The sequence below is a fragment of the Haemaphysalis longicornis genome, unplaced genomic scaffold (genome assembly GCF_048455015.1).
Source record: "Haemaphysalis longicornis isolate Haplotype H1 unplaced genomic scaffold, Haemaphysalis longicornis Haplotype H1 scaffold_10, whole genome shotgun sequence".
In the NCBI taxonomy this organism is placed as follows: domain Eukaryota; kingdom Metazoa; phylum Arthropoda; class Arachnida; order Ixodida; family Ixodidae; genus Haemaphysalis; species Haemaphysalis longicornis.
In genome coordinates this window covers 152234965-152256879 of record NW_027526204.1, presented here as the reverse complement: position 1 = coordinate 152256879, position 21915 = coordinate 152234965, and the positions used below count along the sequence as shown (strand labels likewise).

General features: G+C 50.0%; 2 protein-coding genes across 11 annotated transcripts in view; one reads left to right on the top strand and one right to left on the bottom strand.

Moving 5' to 3' along the window:
* The window catches only part of Nd-13b (NADH dehydrogenase (ubiquinone) subunit ND-13B), a 383813-nt gene that overhangs the window by 250460 nt on the left and 111438 nt on the right, over nt 1–21915 (top strand). The gene's annotated exons all lie outside the window — the stretch shown is intronic.
* The window catches only part of Shot (dystonin-like protein short stop), a 200005-nt gene that overhangs the window by 77157 nt on the left and 100933 nt on the right, over nt 1–21915 (bottom strand). For all 10 annotated transcript variants that reach the window (XM_077691304.1, XM_077691303.1, XM_077691298.1 and 7 more), the window contains 6 exons: nt 10195–10361; nt 9834–9949; nt 9018–9499; nt 8165–8391; nt 6460–7240; nt 2938–3207 (listed from right to left, as the gene is read on the bottom strand). In XM_077691304.1, the coding sequence (XP_077547430.1) occupies nt 2938–3207; nt 6460–7240; nt 8165–8391; nt 9018–9499; nt 9834–9949; nt 10195–10361 (2043 nt within the window). The remainder of the gene's footprint in view (nt 1–2937; nt 3208–6459; nt 7241–8164; nt 8392–9017; nt 9500–9833; nt 9950–10194; nt 10362–21915) is intronic.

Here is a 21915-nt window from a genome sequence, read left to right as displayed (position 1 = left end):
CGGCAATCCCTTCACTAGCAATATGACCAGCCTTGACAGTGTGAGTGACAAGCCGCATTCAAGATTTTAATACCCACCCCACTAATTCTTTACAAATTGCGGTCAACCCTGAAACTAGAGGAAGTTGCGAAAGTGTGCGGGCATTGCTCTTTTCCAGAAAATTGCAGTAGAACGAAATGAAAAATCCCCAGAACCTCAAAGGGGTTAAAGCTAGTGTCATACACACACAATAAGCTGGACTAGCTCATTCTGAAGATGTTCATCGTAAAATTTAGCGCAACACAAAACAGGAAGCTAACAATGCAATCGCCCCATTAAGGGGACGTGCTCCTCCAAACAACTTTTTTTTTAATAATGAAGTTAGGAGGCCGAAATTTTCACAGCTTGTAGAGATTGAGCTCCTCTGGTCATATATGTAATCAGAATTTGAATAGCTGCTCCGGATAAAATGTTACACAGCATGACTTTCAGAAAAATGGCTTTTTTGTGCACACTTTTTTTTATAGTAAAAATTTTTTCTGAAACTTTTAAAATAGCCTAGGTGGTTCCTTATGAACTGCAGAGTGCACAAATCTACCTAAAAAAGCCTCATCATCATTTTCCTCACCACGAAAAAAAAATGACTGGTAGTGTGCCTTTTTTTGTTCTGTATATTTTTGTTTTATGACCGCCAGAAATATCTAAGGACACAAATTGCATAATGAACAAGATTTGTGCACTCTACGTGTTATAATGAACATTTGTGCAAAATTTCATCCTGATACGACAACTTTAACTGGGAAAATAAGTGTGCACAAACTCAGAAAACGGACAAAAACAACAAGCTGAGAAAAACGCAATTGAAAGTTTATTTCTTTGGCAGATTCAGAAATTCTTGCTCGAACAACATGAAATTTGGTGGGGATACAGTCTGAAATGTCCACATTGAGGTACTAAAACTAGAATGCTCCTGCTGCATAAGTTGCACCCTCACGGTTTTTGCTGGGGTAGTCCTTGGTGTGGGACCGTTTCACCAGGCTGCGGCAATGGGGGCTAGCCTTAGCAGTCAGCTTTGCACACATCTGCCTGACCCTCCGCTGGTCACTTGCATTGCTTAGTCTGACCAGTTCTTCTGAAGGGAAGATTCCCAGTTCTTGGAGAACTTGCTCAAAGCTAGTGTGGCCTCTGTTGAACCACAACCCTGTGAGGGCAGTGGCAGTCTCCACTACAGTGAACTGCAAGTTGTACGATAGCGTCCTGTGCCAGATGCGCAGTGCTGCTTCAGTCTCCATGGCATGGGATGAGCAGTCAACATTTTTTTCACACACAAGAGGCATGAAAGGCTTGCCACACTTCCTCCTCTTGCTCATCAAGCTTTTGGTGGCGGCTACAAGTACAAGTAGTTTGACAGCACCTCAAAATCCAGGCAGAGACCAGTGTCAAGAGAAATGGCAGTGCTGTTGTGTCTCGTGTCTTTGCTTCTGCCAAGTACCATCAAAAATCACACTGAGGTCAGTCTGACCAGCTTGCAACGCAGTTACTTGCCTTGCTTCAGCAAGGTTGTCAGAGACGCCTTTTGTGGCCGCAACATGAACTTTCTTGGGCAGTGTTGTAGAACGTCTTTTGATGCTGTGGTTTTGGTAGACCAAGAATGGCACAAAACCTGCATAGCTGATCATGTCCGATGCCAACCGCGCGTGCAGCGAGTACCGCTTTCACATTGACGGCGAAACTATCACGGGGAGGCCGCAAACCGGAACTGCAGAGTTCCGGTTTGCGGCCTCCGCGACCGACGGCGGCAGCGCGCTGCGACGAGTAAACAGAAGAAATCACTCCCGAAGCCACTCCCGCAGGGCACTTCTCGTTTTTGCACTTCAGTTCCAGTACCGATGCGAGGCCCTTCCGCTTGTTCGCAACCTCGACTACGACGAGTTCGCACTTCCCGCACGTCGCGCACACGGCGGCACTCAAGGTCAGTCAGAGCGCCGACTCCACAGATAACTGCACCGCTCCCGTGGCTGGCTGTCTCCTCACCTTGGAAGGCTGCCGACTTCTTCTCCGATGCGCTTATAAAGTCGATATCTTCGCTGATAAAATCAGCCCCGCCTGGTAGAGCCGCGCTTGCAACGCTTGAAGGCCCGGCGCCGTTAGGCCTCACGGTGCCGGTCGTGCCGGCATTGGCCGTGGTCGTCACAACGCTGCGCCGCTTGCGCTTTCCTTTGTACCGGCATGAAGTACGCTGCTTCCGGCGACAAAAGTCACGCTTCTCCTCACCGTTCACGATTAAAAACACACGATAAGGAAATAGAAAAGATAGCGCGAAGTAGCGAACGGAACGATGCGGGCGATGGCGGCTCACAAGCGGCAAGAGCCAATGGCGGTCCCGCTTTCGCGTCACGTGATTTAAATGCCCAGTGGGAGCTCGCAAAACAAGCGGGAAGAAACATTTTTTTTTTATTTTTTTTACGCGGAGATACGAAGCTGGCGAGCGGCTCAATCGAGAGAAGAAGGCTTGATCTACCTCTCTCAAGTGACCAAAATGGCGGCGAGCCACGCTGCCGTGCGGAATAAATTCTCAAACCTGGCCGAAATTTGGCTTGATTGCGCGATTTCTTGGGTCACCGCAAGTCATTCAGACACATTTTTCACTAAGTTCTCGTTCGTATTTCGTTTTCATTTTTTTACCCATGAAAGAAGGATAGTCAAAGATGCTAATGCAAGGGAAAACAAAAAATCGGTATATTTCGGAAAAATCGCGTTTTTTCGACCCGCGTGTCCCCTTAATATGGCCTATGTGGGGGGGGCACACTTTGGTCTGACAAAGTGGGGAACTGCTAATGGGACCAAGAAATTTTGACCAAATGAAGTGACAGCATAAAATTAATCCGCGATTGAATAAACAACACAGAAGAGACCCTTAGCTTAACCCCCTCTGCGTCAAAAACAAGCGGTGCTCACGTTCAGCTGGCTGTAGCTGCAGACTGCGGTGACGCGCAGGGGCCGGGGCAGGGGTGCCCGGCGCTGCTTGAGGGGCAGCACCTGTCGGGAGCGCTCGAGCAGCGCGTTGACCACGCCCGCGTAGCGCGCCAGGTCCTCGCGCAGCTCCTGCATCTGCTGCAGCAGCCGCTCGCCCTCCTCCAGCGAGAAGCTGGGCCGGCTGAAGGTCGTGTTCAGCCGCTCCTCCCCGCGCTGCAGCCACTGCTCGCACTCGCGGGCCTCCTTGAAGAACTGTGCCACACACACGGGGAAGGGCGTCAGTTCGTCAGTGCGGGGCACGAGTCGAAATGGCGCACACCAATAGTTTTCCCCTGCTTCTACAATGAGGCACAGACCAACCAAAGCAGACGAGCAAGAAGCGACAGTTTTTCATTCTCTGTTAACTTAGACCAATATCTTGCAAGCGTTCCCAGAAGTTGCAATAAAGACGCAGTGAAAATGCATTACCAAAAAACAATTTCCTCACACCGCACTTAAAAAATTTAGTACACAGGTTCACTTGGAAGTCAGTTTTGTGTAGCTGATTACCAGGTAGGTGAAACTGAGACAGCCAAATGTGTCCAATCTTTCTCTTTGTGAAGAAAAATTGGTGTACCTTGACCATATAGGGAAAGGGTAAAGCACAGAGTGTGTGCACGTGTGTACATGTATCCACTGAAACAACAGAGCAGATCAATTGCTGAGGATAAAGTGATTTGGAACATAGCATGCGCTGGCAGCTGTGCACTTTCCTAGCTGTCCAGAATGCGGCAAAAACTTCAGTAAGGTGTCTGAGGAAACAAATGCAATGAAGAGAGTGATGAGGAGGCTGATGAGGTGTGCAGTATGAAGTCCAGCTACTGCTGCTTGAGACACAAAAAAGTGCTAAGCGCAAGGCAAACAAGTACTGAGCTGTGCTGTAAGGAGAGTTGCAAGGTACATGGACAGCTAGATGGCACGCTCAGTTAAGAAGGTGACGAGCAAGGTGCGATGTGATGAAAAGCTCAAACAGAAGGCTTCTGAACAATACAGTGAAGAGTGCGCCCCGAAAACATCAGCGGTAGAAGTGACCAGGACTAATCGCTTCCCTCACTACCTGTCATTTGCACAGCTGACCCTCTTTCTCTTATATGCTTTCTTTTCCCTTCCCTCCTTTCAACCTCTTTTCATTATCCCCATGAAAAAAAAAACGCAGAGAAAAAGAGAGAGAGAGAGAGACCACAACTTTGAGAACAGTAATTGAGAGCGCAATGAAAAGTCTAACAAGAAGCAATACAATTTAAGGGAAGACGTGGGTCTTGAAATGAACTTTTTTATTAATTGGTCTGTGATAATGAAAATCACTGTGCATATGTGTTTTGTCTTCCTCATTTCAAATATGTAATTAGTTTTCAAGTGGTAGAATTATTTTCTGAGGTATAAAGAAAACACTGGAGCCTAATTAAGTAATTTCTTACGGGCCTTTAAGGAACTTTTTATTCAATTTTTTTTAAAATAAATGGTATGGATGTGTAGCTTAAGACCTGCCATGCATGCTGAAGCTATTTATATTCCTGTAAAGATAGATGATTGGATAGAATTAATCTAATTATGCCAAGTACAGTTTTCTGAAAACTTAATGACCTCTAATTATTACTCATAACATTTATTTGAGGCAAAATGAGCCAATTAAAATAGCTTCAGCATGCAGTTCATTTTATCCCGAATTCAACGGTATAACACTTGTAGAAATCCTTTGAAAAAAACTACCTCAAAACCCCTGTAAGGCTAGGCACATATGCAAAAAAAGGGAAGCTGAGAAAATCGCAGTTGAAGTTTTACTACAAGTGACAGTTTTATCTATTGAGCATATGAAAAAAAGAAAGGTTCTAGAATGTAGCTCGCGTTTCGCTCAACACGAGCATACCAAGTTTGCTGAAATCAGTTGGTGGGAAAATTATGAAATCCTCTGTCTACAGATGGCACCTGGCAGAAAAACTGAACAAAAGCAAAGCCAGAACGTTGCTTCAATTTTTATGCTGTTGGCATCGCGCCGTCTCTCTTTGGCGACTAGGGCTGAGGTGCCGAGCGTGCACCACAGTTGTAAACGCTATTTTGTTATGTTACTGCTTCATTTGTAGCAATCAAATCGGATTTGCATCGCGTGAAGTGAGTTGCAGCGAAGGGGCTGGTAACGGAATGCCCGCCACTGTTCTGTAACGTGCATGCGCTTGGCTAGGTGGGATAACCACGTTTTCGGTTTAATCTACTCGTATATCACGTCACCAACGCACATTGTGCACAGTGCGAACATTTATAATTCTCAAATCGCTCATCTATATGGTAACCTGCCGACGAGGAAGCGCGCGCTGGAGTGCGGGCCGAACCGCCGCAGCATCGTTGATAACGGAATGAACACACTTCCCTTGCGACGTCGGCATGCGGCATCCTCCACTTTATCATTTCTTTTCTTTCTATTTGCTGCTGATCGAAAGATAGACGCACCTTAGTGCCCCCGCAGGCGTAATCATATCGCTACGCTATCGTCTCAGCAGCCCGCACGGGCGCTAAGCCTACCTCCGTCTCGGCGCCGTTCTCGCGATAAGTCGTCGTCACAGGAGCAGAAAATCGTATTTCAGGCGCTTTTAATAATGCCTGTTCTTCCTTTCGGTTATCGATAGACATCTTTACTTTATTTTTACGCCGTGCGGGGCTTTTGCCGGTCCTCGCATTGACGAATACATGAGCCGTTGCCCTGTGATGAGAGTGCCGAGCAGACGACCCACGGCGCCCAGCCAATGAGGTTGCGCCCTGCGGCCACGTGCAGTCAGTAACCAATTAGGCGGCGCGATCCGTCTCTTTTCTACCCCGGTTTTACTCGCAACCAACGGACGAAACGGAGTGGTTCTGGCGGGGAATTGAAAACGAAAAGACGCGCTTTCGAATGAGACCAAGATGGATGCCGTGGCGCATGTAGAACCCGAGGGGCGAGTCGTCGAAAAAATGCTATTTTCGCGTCGAATCTTGGCTGATTTTAGCGGGCGTCGGTGCTATAAATTGATATTATGGCTCAAATACGTACTCCTGGGTCTGGATATTTTGCTAACCGGTAGAAAAATAGCTCTACTTTCCGAAAATGGCGATTTCTAAAAATCGATTTTTTGGCCAAATTTCGGGATTCCAAGACCCGCGTCTCCCCTTAAGACCACATGTTTGCGCCCAGCTTTTGAGCTTTTTTTAATCTCGGACAGCATTTTCATAATCACCTGACTGCTCATTCAAGATAACAGAAGGATGACGTGCAATGTGCATGAAAACAGGCTTTCAGGCTGAATCCACATTTGTCTGATGTGTGCGCTCTACTTTCCATCCTGATACGAGGTACCGTTCTTTCATAGCATAAATCCTGCAGAAGCTCATGAGCAGCTCCCAACCCACACGGCCAAAGCCAAATGATGGTTAGGCGCACTATCCAATCTCTGCACGGTCTGGACAACGTAGCAAGTGCGCAGCGGCCCTGCTCACCTGGTGGTAGTGTGCGGCGTGCCGCAGGTGTGCCTCGAGGGCTCGCAGCAGCTCGAGCAGCCAGGCCCACTGCGCCTGCAGCGCGCTTAGCTGCGCCTCGATGGCACGCGCCGCGGGGTGCTGCTGGCGCACCAGCGACGAGCCCTGGTCCAGGGTGGAGTTGAAGGCCGACTCGCGGGCCTCCACCTCGGCGGTGAGCGTCGCCTGGTGCTGCTCCAGCTCGACCAGGTTCAGCGTCGGGCTGGCCCAGTCGCGCATCACCTCGGGCGTCTGCCGCTCCTGCAGCCAGCGCAGCTCGGCCGCCGCCGACTGGGCAAACTCCAGCAGGGCGTCCAGGTCGCTCAGCCGCTTGTTGGACAGCACCAGCAGCTCCGAGTAGCCGCGCTCCAGCTGCGACAGCTGCTGCTGGTACTGCGACCGCTCCTCGCTGCCCTCCTCAAAGTGTGTCTGGCGCGAGATGCACAGGTCCACGTTCTTCTGGAACTGGTCGATGAGCCGGTGGTCGGCCTGGTGCCGGTCGAGCGCCGACTGCACGCCGGCCGGCTCGCAGCCCCAGTCGACCGCGTCCAGCTGGCGCAGCTTCTCGTTGACCCAGTCGAGGCAGCTCTGGAGGAACTTGAGGTACTCGTGGGTCTCCACCAGGCGGCTCTCCGAGATCACCTGGCGCTGCTTGGTCACCTTGCGCTCCTCCAGCTTGTACTGCTTGCTCGACAGCGGAGACAGCAGCCGCTGCTGGTATGCCAGCCGCAGGTCCGACCAGCGCTGGTGCAGCTTCTGCACCCTGCCCAGGTGGGGAGAGAGCCCCCCACATCAGCACCCTGTCTTGTCGACCCTCGCTGAACAACACCTCCCTTAACAAGAGCAGAATTGCAAATTTAAGTCAAACTTGAAATTGAACAGCCCAAACATAAATACTACTGTGTGCCACGTACTGCAGCCAAGTGTTGTACAAACAGCAAATACTGCACGGTGCACACAAATAAAATCAACATATTTCCGATAACTGATGTATTGCAGACCATAGACTGACACCTTGTCTTAACACTGCCTTGAGAGTGCCACAGTTGACCCCACAATGACTGCCTCTTTCCTGGAAAGCAAAAACTGGTGCACCTTGTCATCTCTGCAGAACTATTAAATTTAGATTGTTGCTCCATAAAAAAAAAAAAAAAAAAAAAAGCGCAATGTGCACAGTTCCTACCACATACAGGTGCCTCCCATATTATACCTGAATTTTAACTTGGCAACAGAATCCTTTACTATAGCCAGTTTGTTCCTGCATACACAGTCAGTACCATTGCCTGAAGAAGTTACTGCTACGCTCATGAAGAGGCTTCGTGACTCTTTGTTCATCTGAATTAAACTTAGCCCAGTTAAACTCCTCATGGTCTGGTGAAAGCTATAGGAACCTAACGAGTGGGAGTTGGTTGTGTGAATGCTGATGTGTCGCATACTGTAAAATCTATTTCCTCACATGCTCAATGGTTCACTGGTATATACTGTACAATTTTTTTTTTGTGTGTGTGCACAGCTTTAACGCAGCAAGCTGTCAACACAAGGAGTGTATGCCATGCAAGCAAGTCTCTGTATGTGCACATGCGAGACTTGTGGCAAAGCCGCCTATCATAGCATTTTAGGGCCCCAGGACAAACAGCCCTTGAGGTTCCATTGCGAACCCCCCGCACGAGGGAACGGGCCTGCTCACAGCTTGTGCAGCTCGGAGGCCCGGTGGTAGCGTCCGTCGAAGAGCAGCTGGACGTCCCGGAAGAGGGCCTTGAGGGTGTCCTCGAGGTGGCGCAGGTCGCGCTCCACCTGGTCGCAGATGCGCTTGGCGTCCGCCGGGTGCAGCCGCCCGAGCCGAGGCTCCTCCTCGGAGATGCGCCGCTCCACGTCGTCCAGGCGCCCATCGCAGTTCTTGGCCTCGCGGTGCACCTGCGGCGGCACCCAGGGAATCAGGCGGGGGCACCACGCTACGCACCATCGTGAGCACCAGGCTCTGCTCTCAGTGAAACTCACCCTGGCTAACCACCCAAAATAGAAATGACACAGGATGCGAGCGGACACAGTCGACTCTCAGCAACCCTCCAGCTCCTCCAGCCCTTGTTGCTCAAATGAGCTTGCCAGCTTCCCCGATGTGAAAGTGGGCCTTTCACTTCGGCTCATTCAATATCATGACGGCTGGGTACCCTTCATCACCCCGAACAGGCAAGAGAGTGTACAAGGGATTTCCAGAGAAAAGTGCTGCAAATTTCAGCATCAAATTCAGCTATCATTGACTAAAAATACATACTTACAGGCTGTTTTTATCAAGTCTCGGCCAACCCGCTTTGTGGGCACCTGCTGCTACTTGGGCAAATTTTTGTGAGCTATGTGCACATTACAAATACAGCCCTCTCTGCCACAACAGCTGGCAACACCAAAGTGTGCGAAATAAAAGGTGGCAGTCCTCTTCCGCTTCCAAGGCAGCTATCGCTGAACTTTGCCAAGTACGGCACTGTACCGAGGCACTACTGGCCCATAGGCTGCTAGGAACTGCTCTTCTAAAGGCTGCCACGCACCTTCTCGGCGAGCCTCTGCAGCTTCTCGAGGCGTGCCACCTCGTCGCGCAGGGCGCGCTCGCGGTCAGCGTGGGCGGCCAGCATGCGCTGCCAGGCGGCCTCCAGGCTGTCGGGCACCAGCTCGGCGTCCACGTGCAGCCGCTGCTCGCGCACCAGCGAGTGCACCTCGTCGCGCCACAGCTTGGCAATGCGCTGCTTCTCCTGCAGCCGCGGCGGAACCTCCTCCTGGCGGAAGCGTGCGTTCTCCGTCTGCAGCTCGCGCACCTCGCTCAGGGTCGGCGGGAAGCTGCGGCTCTGCAGGCTGGCCGTGCTGTGCCGCAGCCACGAGTGCAGGCTGCTCGAGAGCTCCCGGTACTCGTCCGCCTTGCGCAGCTTCTCGTCCTCCGCGTACGGGTGCCGGCTCGCCGGCTCGGGGAACACGTCGTACAGCGACGAGATGTACGTGATAAGCGACTTCTCGTCCGGCTGGGGCGTGTCCACATCTGCGTTTCAAGCCCATAGGACGTGAGGCCTGCCCCCGACTCCAAGCATCATGGTCAGCATTAAAAATGAATTCTTCTGTCTGCTCTCCCATCCTTGTCCTCTGCCCTCACAACAATCGGCCATGGTGTATGTCATATGTCACCCCATACTGTTGTCATCACAATGATAGCTTATGTTAGTGAAAGCCCCATGTCATTATCATCACCACTGCAATCATCGCTGTCGTGAATTGGCCAGATGAAAACTTCTGAACAGTACAGTACAAGCAGTGTTGAAGAGTTGAGGGTGCGCGAGTTCAATCCTCCCACCCCACCGGGCGAGCGCCCTCCTCACCTTCGGGGTCCAGTAGCCTGGTGACGCCGAGCTCCCGCTCAGCCACCGAGAAGGCCACTTCCAGGTTCTCGCGGACCGTCCGTGTCCGGCACGAGCGGAAATCCACGAGGTCAGGTCTGCACAAGATCGTACAAAGCCACAAGTTGGGAGGGAACAACCCCTTTCCCAAATGGACGGCACTATTAAAACACCCTCCGCTAGCCTGATGCGCTTTGAACGGTACAGGACACTGCCATATATCCTGCCCAAACAACGCCATTAAATGTTCACGTTGTCACAACCCGAGACCCAGCACATGCCAGTGGACAACCACGCTGCGCCAGTTGTGGCAGTAGGGAGCCTGGTGTGACACAAGACTTGCCTGTTTCGGTTGAGGATCGCGTTGAAGGCCAGTCCATCGCGCCAACTAGTGGTGAAGTCCCGCACCTTGACGCCTGGGTACCGGTCTGTAGTTCGCTGAGCCCAGCGAAGGAGGGCCTCCTTGGCTGTTAGGCTCTCGTTGTTCTGGGTGAATGTGATGTCGGAGATCTGCAACAGGGAGGACGGACCACCGTTTCAACAGTGCGACCAAGACCACGTCAACACGACCTCTGCATGCATTCGTTTTCCCACACGGGACCCTTTGCTGGAATCAGCATTTAACCTGACGGTATCTGCTGATACAAAGTACGAAAAAGAAAAATATGGCCCCACGTCCTGTCTTCAAAGAGAAAAAAGACTGAGTAACCACCCTGTTTACTTTCTGCTGCCACCTCATGGTAAATCTAGAAAGCTATACCAATGCAACACCCAAATTACTGCCAGGTGACAATATGCTTTCAAGCCACACATGCAGCTAAGGAAGGTAAGTTGGAAGGTATGGCATTCCATCAGTTTCCGATTCTGATAATAACCAATAAGTTGACATAAGCTAACACATGCAGACAGACCATGCACGAGTTCAGAGAAGGCATGCAAGGATTCATGCTTACGGAATCAATCTGGAAGAAAGGAAGTGAAGTTAGTGCATGATCCCTCTACATTCAAGAAAAGAGTGCTCCCCTGTGCAAGCGAAGGAAATCCCAAGGCATTGTATGAAAAATAACATCTTTTATGCCAGGGGTCGGCAACCTTTCGAGGCAGAGGGCCGAGTTGCATAATGCCGACATGGAGAAAAATAGACCACACCAACTGGAAGCGATCTTTCTTTGTTCGTGTCTAACTCCATCTGAGGTCAAAACTGCCATGTCAGCCTACAGATAGGAAGTGACAAGGGGAGGGGGGTTCTGACGTCATGCCAGGGGCCGCATAATACTCCCCCACAGGCTGCAGGTTGCCCACTCCTTATCTACGCAAGAAGCCATTTTCCAGGCTTTTGACATCAAAAAAAGCTTGAAAGGAACATGCCTTTGCAGAAGTCTGACAGTGAGTGTTACTTAAAGGGCCCCCCTTGCAAATGTTGCTTGCAGAAGTAGGGCCATAAGTAGCCAGCCTAAAGAAGATGTGTCCAAGACTTGTGACTACCTGGTAGTTATAATCTCCGCATTGTGGAATCTCAAAGGTAAGGCATCTTTTCTCCAAAGCAAGTAAAACCAACCTGTAGCACAATTTCGAATTTATTCGACATGTAATTAAAGGGAAGGTGAAGCGGTTTTAGAATTAAAAGAAAAGTTCACTAGCAGCAAGTACACATTGAATAGTTCATATGTACGAAATATTTTCGCAATACATGCAATAGAAGCGGCGCAATGAGCAAACAAAAGTGGCCCGATGCTCCGCCCCCATCTCGCCGCGCGATGCCGGAAGACCGAAGAGCGCGGGCGAAAACCGGCTGAAAAACGTCACACCTGGACTTCCGGCCGGATCGGCCGCCTCGGCCATGCTCTTTTCGCCGTGTTTCCTTGTGAATGATACCTGTTGTTGTGGTTGATAGCACTCATTTGTACAATTTTCGTGTTCAAAAAGTATGCACGAACGCCAAACGAGGCATACGTTATCATGCCGTATTCCTAAGCAGAATAATGGCACGCCGGGATGCTTGATAACATACGGAAGCGACAGCCGAGGTGGCTGTGCTTGATGACAGAAAATATACTACACTACGTTGAATACTTTGTAAACCGCTCCAATGCGTTTTTTTTGTTTTTTTTTTTTTTTTTGATGCGACGGACGTGCATGTTCACATTAGATTCTAGATTTAGGAAGGATGTGGAATACTGCTGTACTTTGGCCGGGGATGTTTCGTTCCATTACAGAAACCAAGTCACATTTGTTCAGGAAATACTTGTTTCGTTAAACGCGTCGGTTTTCTTTCCCTATGGGCTCAGGACAGTGCTAAAAAAAACAATTTTTTGGCGAAACTAAAACAAGGGGCCAATCCTGATAGAAGTTCTGTCCCGGCTAAGAGGTAAACAGTATTCCTACAAAGTAAAAGAACCAAGACAACCAGATTACTTATTTTGCAAGTATACATGCCACGATAAGGTGATGTTTGTCTTGAATTTAAAAAAAACACCACTCCAAACCACCACCGTGCCATAATTTGTGTTGACTGTCGACCTAATATTTTGCCCAAGATTCCGTCTGGCTGCATATTATAACCTGGCAAGCACTTGTTGTCACTGAACCTCAAGTGTGCTCCAGTGATAGTCGGTGATATATATAATGATAATACTAAAAAAAATTAGGAGCGAAGAGTAAATATACGGCCTCTATCCGACTAGCGCGGTAAATGGTTAAATCTAGAAATGCTGAAACAGGCCAACGATTCATTATCACAAACCTTCGTTGATTGTTACCTAAAGTAACGTAACTACAACGTAACTGCCTTGTCCGACTGGTCTGTTAACTATAACGAGGTGGCCGTAATATTGTAGCAGAATGCGCAATGCACAAGCAAAAATCAAGCCCTACTACAGCCAATAATGCTGAGCAGGCACTGGTATGCTGCAGTGTTTTCAGAATAAATGCATGTGAAGCAGTAAGACGCCACTCATCGAATTGCAGCTAGCAATCGCGGAGGCGCCGTAGTGCCGCTGCCGAAATGGCGCGCGCGTGTGGGTCTGTGTACGGGGATGAGTAACGGGGCTGGGGTGGGCGACAACGAACAAAGTAAATGCGGAAGCAGAGTCTGCTTGTTGGTTTATGCGTGTACCGGCAAGATGTGTCTCGCATATACGTTTACAGCGCATGAACGCTATTTTTTCGCGCAGTGCACGTACGTGCTTTTCGCTGGTAGATTATTTATAAAACGTCCATTAATCTTCGGCATAAATGGTTTTGTGTATAATAAGAAACAGTTAAGGCAGTACCTTAACATAAGGTATAAAATCCCCCTATGCTGGTTGCCTAATTCAAAAATACTTTGATGGAACCCACTAGTCGACGTCACAGTCACTGCTTTGGGGTTCTCTGTCGTGTAAAGCAAATTTAAGCTCCAAGATAATTGAACCAACAGCACGGGAAATTATAAAACAAACTTCCAGGCATGTGCGAAAATTAAACTGCAAGTTTAATTGCCGCAAAGGCAACCGTGCGATCGTTCGCAATGCTCCCGACAACCCGCGCGGCTGAAGGGTGTCCTCCTTTGACGTCATGACGGGCGCAACCAATCAGGGGCGTCAAAAGACGAAAAGCGCGCGTCTTTCAAACGGGGCCGCGTTTTTGCAAGATAAATGCCACTCGGACTCATATACGATAAATTTCAATGTGATATTCGGAATCAGCGCGCAAGAAACTATATAACTGTTAATCTAACTCAATTTTTTTGGAAAGCGCTTCAGCTTCCCTTTAAGGCATCCCGAATTTCCACTCAGCTTATATCATGTGTAAGTGGACCTCACTGTTACTGGAACCCTGTTTGAAAAGTTTGAAAGTTTATTGATTCTTACAAAAGGTGGTCACAAAGGCAGGCATGCCTATGCAGATATTAAAACATTTTGATAAGTTGCCCAATCACACCTACAACCTCAAAACGCAAACAGCATCTCCTTGAACCACCTCAGTAACGCTCCCGGGCTGCTGAACAAACTCCCTTCGATTCACGCTAGCTTTTCCCGCAGATTTTTTATGATTGTTATTGGAACATTGAAGTCTATCTGAATAAACACAACATTATTATCCGAATAAATACAACGGCAACACGATAAGCAACGGAGCCACAAGGCACGTGCGCAGCGCTACGCTCGGCGGCCTTCGTGAGATGGCGCCACCATATTCACTACGCACACGCACGTGCGGTCCCGGGAGGCAGGTGCCTTTTCTTCCTGTAAAGGGTTCCACCCACCCACGACCCTCCTTATGACAGCCGCTTCATCGTCGATCGGAACCGAGCTGATCCCGGCGGTAACGGCCGCTCCGTTTGAGTTTCCCGCGCCCATCTCAGCCAGACGGCGGACGCCCTTGATTGAGCCTCGGGCTTGCATGCTTCGGGGAATCCCAGACCGAATTAACGGCTGTGCTCCGGCACTGCTGCCTCTCGTTTTCCTCACCGGCAGACCTTGCTTCGCTTACAGCTCTTCACGCTACAACACACTCCGGAAAGAATTTTCAACACACGCGCTGCTAGTGCACATCCATTTTAGCACAATCACGTACGCCAACAGCTATCACGTGGTCTTGCGAGCTAACAATAACACACACGTTTAATCCGCGGTCTTTTGAGAAAATATCGAGTCGTACGACTCGCGGCCTACAAACACGGGTCGCGCATTCCCGCTTGCACCTATTGGGAGCTAGTCACATGACGGATATTACGGAGGCAGAGGACCGAGTCGATCACGGCCTGCTGTTATGGCCGCTAGCAGCTGGACAATTAGAAATAAACTGATTAACCGAAATTAACGCCCACAACAGCTTCATAGTGCAGCAAAAGCGCCAAGTGTGGCCGTAATAAAAGGGGCCATCGATGATAACGCAAACCACCTTTCGTGCAACTGCATTTTGCTTCTAGATATCTCTCAACGTTCTAAAAAAACTTTCGGAGTCCCGTTTTTGTTATATCTTTTCTATAAAGTTTACCGGTTCCGACGCAAGTTGAACGGAACGGCCTGTCGTGGTCTTGGAGGTTTCCAAGTTATTTTTGACATGCTGCACACAAGAGTGCAACAGTGGTACAGAGCGGTCATTTTCTACAAGATGTCCAGCAAAACCAACGTGTTCAATACAAGTAAATCTATCCATAACTTTAGAATGCTGCAATAATCAGTTGTGCCGCAGCGCATTCCCATAATTCTTCTGCCTCTGTCACCGTGCACAAAGAGTGGGCAGTGCCAGTGGGACTGGCGAGCGAATCCGTACCATTTCACCGACAGTGAGAAGGCCGGTACTTTAAAAAAGTCACAGAAAATGATAGTTGTCAAAACAGAAGAGCGAAGTGGCTTGATTGGCTTGTGAACCCGCGGTTGTAAAATTACATGCGCAGTTAGCAACATAGTCTTCGATGGTAAAGACTGAAATATGAAGTCTGAACACAATTATTTTAAACTTCTTGTGTTTCCTTCAGTAGAATTTGCTCAACTGATCAGGCTCCAGCTTTGGTTTTGAGTACAATGCGTGACGCTAAGGAACTCAAATCCCGCAACCAATACATCTCAGACACCGGATAGAAAAACTTGAAGAAAGAACAGATTAAATTGACCTGTGCGAACATTCGGGATTTCGAATACAATCGAATACCTCTTATTAGATACCGGAACCTGACTTTCGATGTCTTCAGTTTCAAGTTTAGGAAGAATATCCAGGCCAGCTACAAATATATATTACGGCTGGCGCCGGCTAAACAACATGCCGCAGCAGGCTGATAAGCGAAACTTTGTGTCCAATGAAAAATCCCGCCAGTGTTGCAATTTAAAGAATGGGCAAAAAATTAATGAACAAGCAAATGGGTTGTACTTTAATAAATGTTGAAAATTGTTGCTCGATGTTCTGTCAAAGCACGCAAAAAAGAGTTTTATTTTGTTTTGTTCAGCGTAAAGCCTCGAATGGCGAAGTTTATGACGTATGCAGGAATTAACGGGTTATTTACGACCGAATTCTTGCGCAAAATGGTCGGTAAAACTGGCCCTCGCCAATTTCTGAAACTCGAAGCATGGGCACTGTTCATGCTGCCGTACCAGACACCATCCCACGCAGAATAATCGCGTTTGTATAGGCCCTGTTTTCGCAACAGCGATTTCAAGACCCTTCTGACCGAAATGTCTTGCTCGGTGCACTTCGAGCGCTAGCACGTACTTTGTTGCTCCTCGTTGAGCGGTTTCGAGTGGGATGTGCGACGCGGAGCACTACGTGCGAATTGATGCACTAGGGCACTCGACGCGATAAGCGTAAGGACGCGAGCGAGGCTTCTTGTGCAGGCGGGATTGTTATCGCCTTGGAGTGGTGGAGAATGCGTGAATCACGGCGTCTGAACGCTCGGAAGTTTCGGATAGCGCCTCTCACCCAGCACCTGCGAAATAACCGATGGTTTCAAGCCGCAACAATAGCCGCGCAAAGCTGATCGCATAACGTCATATATGTGCACCGCGCAGCAGTAAGGCCAAGCGCTATATATATGATAAACGACGCAACCGTACACACTATCGCCACGAAAGTAGGCACATTCCCAACCGCCCTAGCCAATGACCTTTCCATCGATTCTGCACTGCTTGTTATTTACTCTTGAAATTACCTGAAGCAGCGGGTCCCAAGCGCCTACACAAATGGGGATGCTGGCACCGAAGCACACGAATGTCGCGTGGGATTTTTTTTTTCTCTCCTTGGGGTTTTCTTCCTTAAAAACTGTGTAAAAACGTGCAACTGCCAGATTTCCTTCTTTGTTCACCTTTCGAAGGCACCTCAAAGAACTTGGCTACCATTATCCAGCCCATCCCGCCGGGAACGATCCTGTGTTTCCTAGACGTCGGCCAAGGCGACTGCGAACCAACATTTTCCGGATGAACGCTGAAATCTCGTCCTGTACATAACGCGGCCGCCGCACTGGGCCCAAAGAGAAATCGGCCTCTTAGAACAGCGTTGTGGACTTTAAACGCAGCACACAGCGGGAGTCCTGCAGAGAACGGGATGTTTCGCTGCTTCCAAACAAAAATGCCACGCGCTTTCAAGACGCTAACCGCCTCTCCCGCAACACGTTGACCCCGGCTCACCCATCTCTAACCCCCTCGGAGGAACGGCTGTGGCGCCTCCTCCAAACGGAATCGCTCCCCAACCGAGCCCTCCTTCATCACATTTATCCATCCGCCTACCCCTCTCCGTTCTGCCCACATTGTGGCGCTAAATACACAGTGCAACACCACATGTGGGCCTGCCCCTCTGACCCCCACCCCACCATAACTTCCCCTGACCACTGGACGGAGGCCCTGGGCCGCTCGGACGAAGACTCCCAGCGCCCACTGGTCACCCGAGCGCAAGCCGTGGTGGCGGCCCCTTAAGCCAGTGGTGTCAATAAAAGTCTCTCTCTCTCTCTCTCTCTCTCTCTCTCTCTCTCTCTCTCTCTCTCTCTCTCTCTCTCTCTCTCTCTCTCTCTCTCTCTCTCTCTCTCTCTCTCTCTCTCTCTCTCTCTCTCTCTCTCTCTCTCTCTCGAATTTCCTTGACTTTTTTTTTGTTTGTTGTCCTCTGTTTTGCGGCACGTGATAACGCGTTCTAAAAAGAAGTAGAGCTAAGGCTGGAGTGCGCGCGCTGATTTCCTACGTAATGCAAAGCATGTATAAAAATGCGGTTAACTTCATCAGAAGCGCGATATAGCTTTTCATTAAGCACTGCATTAACGGCGCCGTCTACATGACCCCGCTCGTCATCAGCCACAAGCTTTCCGCACAACCCTTACCAAACAATCGCAGGACACACACACACATTATATATATATATATATATATATATATATATATATATATATATATATATATATATATATATATATACTGCTTCACTGTACGGGCAAATCCTCCCCTCCAGCTGCACGGCCGATGAAGAAGGGAACGAAGCGCTTCTTTTGGGCGGAATCGATTTTTGCTGCACGCTCTCCGGTGAACCACCGCCATTACTGTGAATAAACCCCACTTCGCCTCTTACTCGCCTGCTTATCCCCGTAACAATATATATAGCAAAAAAGAAAGACACGTCGAAAGAAAACCTTGGAAAGCAAAGGGGAGGTTGTGGTAGGTCATTGAAGCAGATAAAGAATTTGTAAAGAAAGAAAGAAAGCGGAGAAAAAATGCCCGCCAGGTGGGATCCGAACCCACGACCTCCAGAATACCGGTCTGGTGCGACCCTTATTTCTGTGTTATTTCTACGAGCCCCTCATTTCCTATTCTGATTCGCTACATGATAGCGAGGGCCTCGGTTCTGGCAGTCTTGGTGCCATATGGGGCTTAAGAGGGTTCAACGCTGGTTGACCACTCTCGACATGTCGTAGACACTCGAGTCACGGCACGGGGATTAAAAAGAAGGTCCCCTTCACCCCGAGAAGTCAGAGTGGCGCTGGCTACCACCCCCGAGCACAGGAAAAAATTACATTGACATAAATACCCCAGAAAGCGGAGGGGGGGGGAATCGCCCCGTCGGTAGCGTAGTAGTTATCGCACCAGACCGGTATTCTGGAGGTGGTGGGTTCGGATCCCACCTGGCAGGAATTTTTTCTCCGCTTTCTTTCCTTCTTTACAAATTCTTTATCTGTTTCAATGACTTACCACAGCCTCCCCTTTGCTTTCCGAGGTTTTTTTGACTGCCAACCCTTGTTTCTGTGTTTATTTATATATAATATATATATATATATATATATATATATATATATATATATATATATATATATTCAAATAAAGCTTGGCAATCGAAATACATCTAGGCTTGCCAGCAACTGCTATAGAGACCGACTATGCATTCATTTGTAAAGGCAAGCCAAGCTTTAATTGAATCTATTTTGCTGCTTCATCTCGCGCTGGACCCTCGAGAATGTGCCTGTGCCTTGTTTTGCCAGATTTACTCCATTTGCTTGTTTTTAATGTAAAAACGGCCACACAAATATTTCACCCTGTCTCGCATTAGTCCCATTCAAAGCTGCGGTATAAACTAATGCGATGTCGCTTTCCCTCGCGGCAGGTCTCAACAGCATGTATACTCATTGCAGCGGGCTGCATTGGCCGCAACTGGGTCGCCAGACACGTAACACGCCCGGCACGGCACGGCAGTAAAGGGAGCCCATGGAGGAAAGAAAAGGTTAGGAGAGGCCGTGACGTCACATTTGTGAAGCCGAGTCCCGCCATGACTTGAGCCCACGGAGCCCAGCACTCTATCCCATCATCCTTTGCTGTCTCCGGTTTGATTTGACTAACATGGCGTCGCCCTGCCCTCCCGCTTCGAAGCGAAAACAGCTTCGTCGCTAATTCCTCGGTGCGATGTGATGTTCTAAGCTGTTGATTTCGCCTTCAATTTGCCCATTCTAACCCTCACCCAAAGTTTCAATCGAAAAACGGCCTTCGTTTTTGAGATAGAAGGACGATTTTTCAGCTCTTAAGCCTGGCAAAGTAGCGTTTGTCGTCGTCATGGCAACAGGCTCGCGGGATGGCGCAACGACGGCAGAGTTTTCAAACTGGCCTTATCTAAAAACGTTTGTCGTAGTGACTGCGCTGGTTTGCAAGCGTAGCCAGGCAGCGAAATGCCAAGCGCCTTAAAAATTTGTCCGTTCTATTTGCCCAAATTTGGCCGCCGCAGTTATAAACAAGTAAGCAACATTGTCCATGGGCTCAAGAAAAATGACGTAACTTCCTCCACACTTTTCGCAATGCATTGGGATGCCAGGGGCCTCTCCTGAGTATTCTTTCCTCCATGAGGGAGCCCCTTCTTGGCCCAGGAGTGTGACCCTTCATTGAGCGAAGAGAACGGGGAAGAAGACCGTCAAAAGGAAAAACGAGACACAAAAGAGACGCAGCTTTGTAGCGGAAAGAAAACAGAGCTTCCTCCGCTCCCCCTCTCTCCTCTCTTCCTCGGCGGCTTCGTGACGGCGCGTGGGCGCCCAGCGAAAATCTCCGAGGTGCGGAGCGAATGCACGGCCGGCCAATTTGCATTTCTTTCACGCCTGGCCCCGATTGCAGCCGCCTAATCACTCCCACAACGCAGAGTCCCCAACTCGCGAACTCCGTTGGGGGACGACTAGTCGAGCTGGTCAGCTGCTGCTGCTGCTGCTGCTGCTGACGGCTTCCAATGGCGTACTCTTTCGTGTGGGAGTCATAACGAACCAACCCTCACATGGATTAGCAAGAGGCAAACAGTTATCTTCTTGATGTGTTCTTTTCCCCGGGGCTTCTCCTCCAAGCCGCAGTAGCGCTGAGGATCTCACCCCGGGTATCTTCAACCGACAAACTCAGCCTCCGATACAAAACTGCACATTTATTTACAGCCCGGCGGGCGATTAAAAAACAGGACTCGCGCGGAGCTCGAAGACGACGGGCCGAGCTCTCCCGCGCCCGGACCGCGTCTCTCTTGTCTTCATCCCCTCGTCTTGCCGCTGGCGCCGGGGAAGAAGGAAAAGCCAGTAGTCTCCGTCGGTGGCCATCGCATGTGGTGGTGGTTAAGAGATCCGGTGCGCGCAGGCGTTCGAAATGCGCGGCGTCTCAAGGCGCCGCGCGACACGTGCGTTTCATTTGTGCGCTGCTCGTCCCAGGGCCCGCACCAGTTCGTGCGTCGAAGCGCCCGACACCTCCACCACCACTGTGAAACATAACTTCAGGAATGTTTCACACACGAAACACACACCACACACACGTTTGGCACGTGCACCATCGTTCCTTCAGTTTGACGACACAACAATCAGCACGGCCAGTGCCCCTTGACCCTGGCTGCAGGTCACCATGACAAAATAGGCACAATCCTCATCTAGCTCAATCAGAGCGAGCGGCCTTTAGCAGGTGGTACGCACCGGCCGTCGTCGTCTGAAAACCCCCTTGCCATGCGGCTCACCCTGTCGCACAACAGAAACAGGGGCCCCTCTCCTCCCCGCTTTCTCGCTCGAGAAGGAACCGCTTCTGCCTCGCCGGCCTGCGTTGCAGCCACGCTGCACTGCGGTGAAGCTGGCTGACACTTCCTCCCTTCTTTGTCCGAACACCCCAGTTCAGCCAATCCTGAGCTCGGAGCGCCGTGCTCCACTACGCGCTGTTCGTCAGCGTAATCAGCAGACGGCTGCTTAGCGTTCACACCAACGCTGACATGCAATGCTGGAGAGGCTATTTCTTCAGCCACTCCTACAGTCCTACCTGCAATTACCTGGGGCTGCACTACACGAGCGGCCGTACCCTGATTTGCACTTTCCTCTCTCACTTCGCTGGAGCTTCCCATGGCAATCGCATTCTCGCGACATGATATTTTGGTATCTAGAGAAACACAGGATGCAGTGGGCGTGACACCAACTGCATCCTCGCGCGATTCCCGGGTTGCTGCATCCTGCAAAGCTCTTGGCTGCTCGGTCATGCTCCCGGAATGTTCTGAGCCTCCGCACGCTGCGACGACGGGCTCACGCTCACCTGAAGCCAGCCCCGGCCCCTTCAGAACGGCTGACCTAAGAACCTCATTGTCCTTCCGCTCCTTTCTGTGGGAACCCTCGTGTTCGGCCGCTAACGAACCACTGTTCATGCACGAAGCGCCGTTGTCTACCACACACCGTTGTGTGACGCAAGGAGCAGAGAAGGGCTCATCGGTCACATGAACGCGAACACGCGACGCAGCTGAGGTTGTTTCTCTTGCCATCAGCTTTTTCACGGGCATGCACACACTCTCAATCAGATTTGCCTGCCTGCCATTTCCCAATGCAGCCTCACGCGTAACTCCTTCCTTCACCTCCACCTTCATTTCGGTGAAGCTTTCTACGCGGGATATTTCACTATCCTGCTCCACGGTTGCAGGAAAACTGAACGCCCACGAAGGAACGCGCGCCACTATCCTCTCTTTGCCTGTCCCGAGTGACTCTGATCGTGGCGGATCCGGCGAAACAGGAGGCTCACGCACGCCCAATGAATGGGTTCCACATCGCACATCTTTCGGCGTACCGGCGCAACCCAGTCCACTCTCTCCCTCAGTGCTGAACATTACTCGTTGAGCAATCGGTGAGGCAGAAACA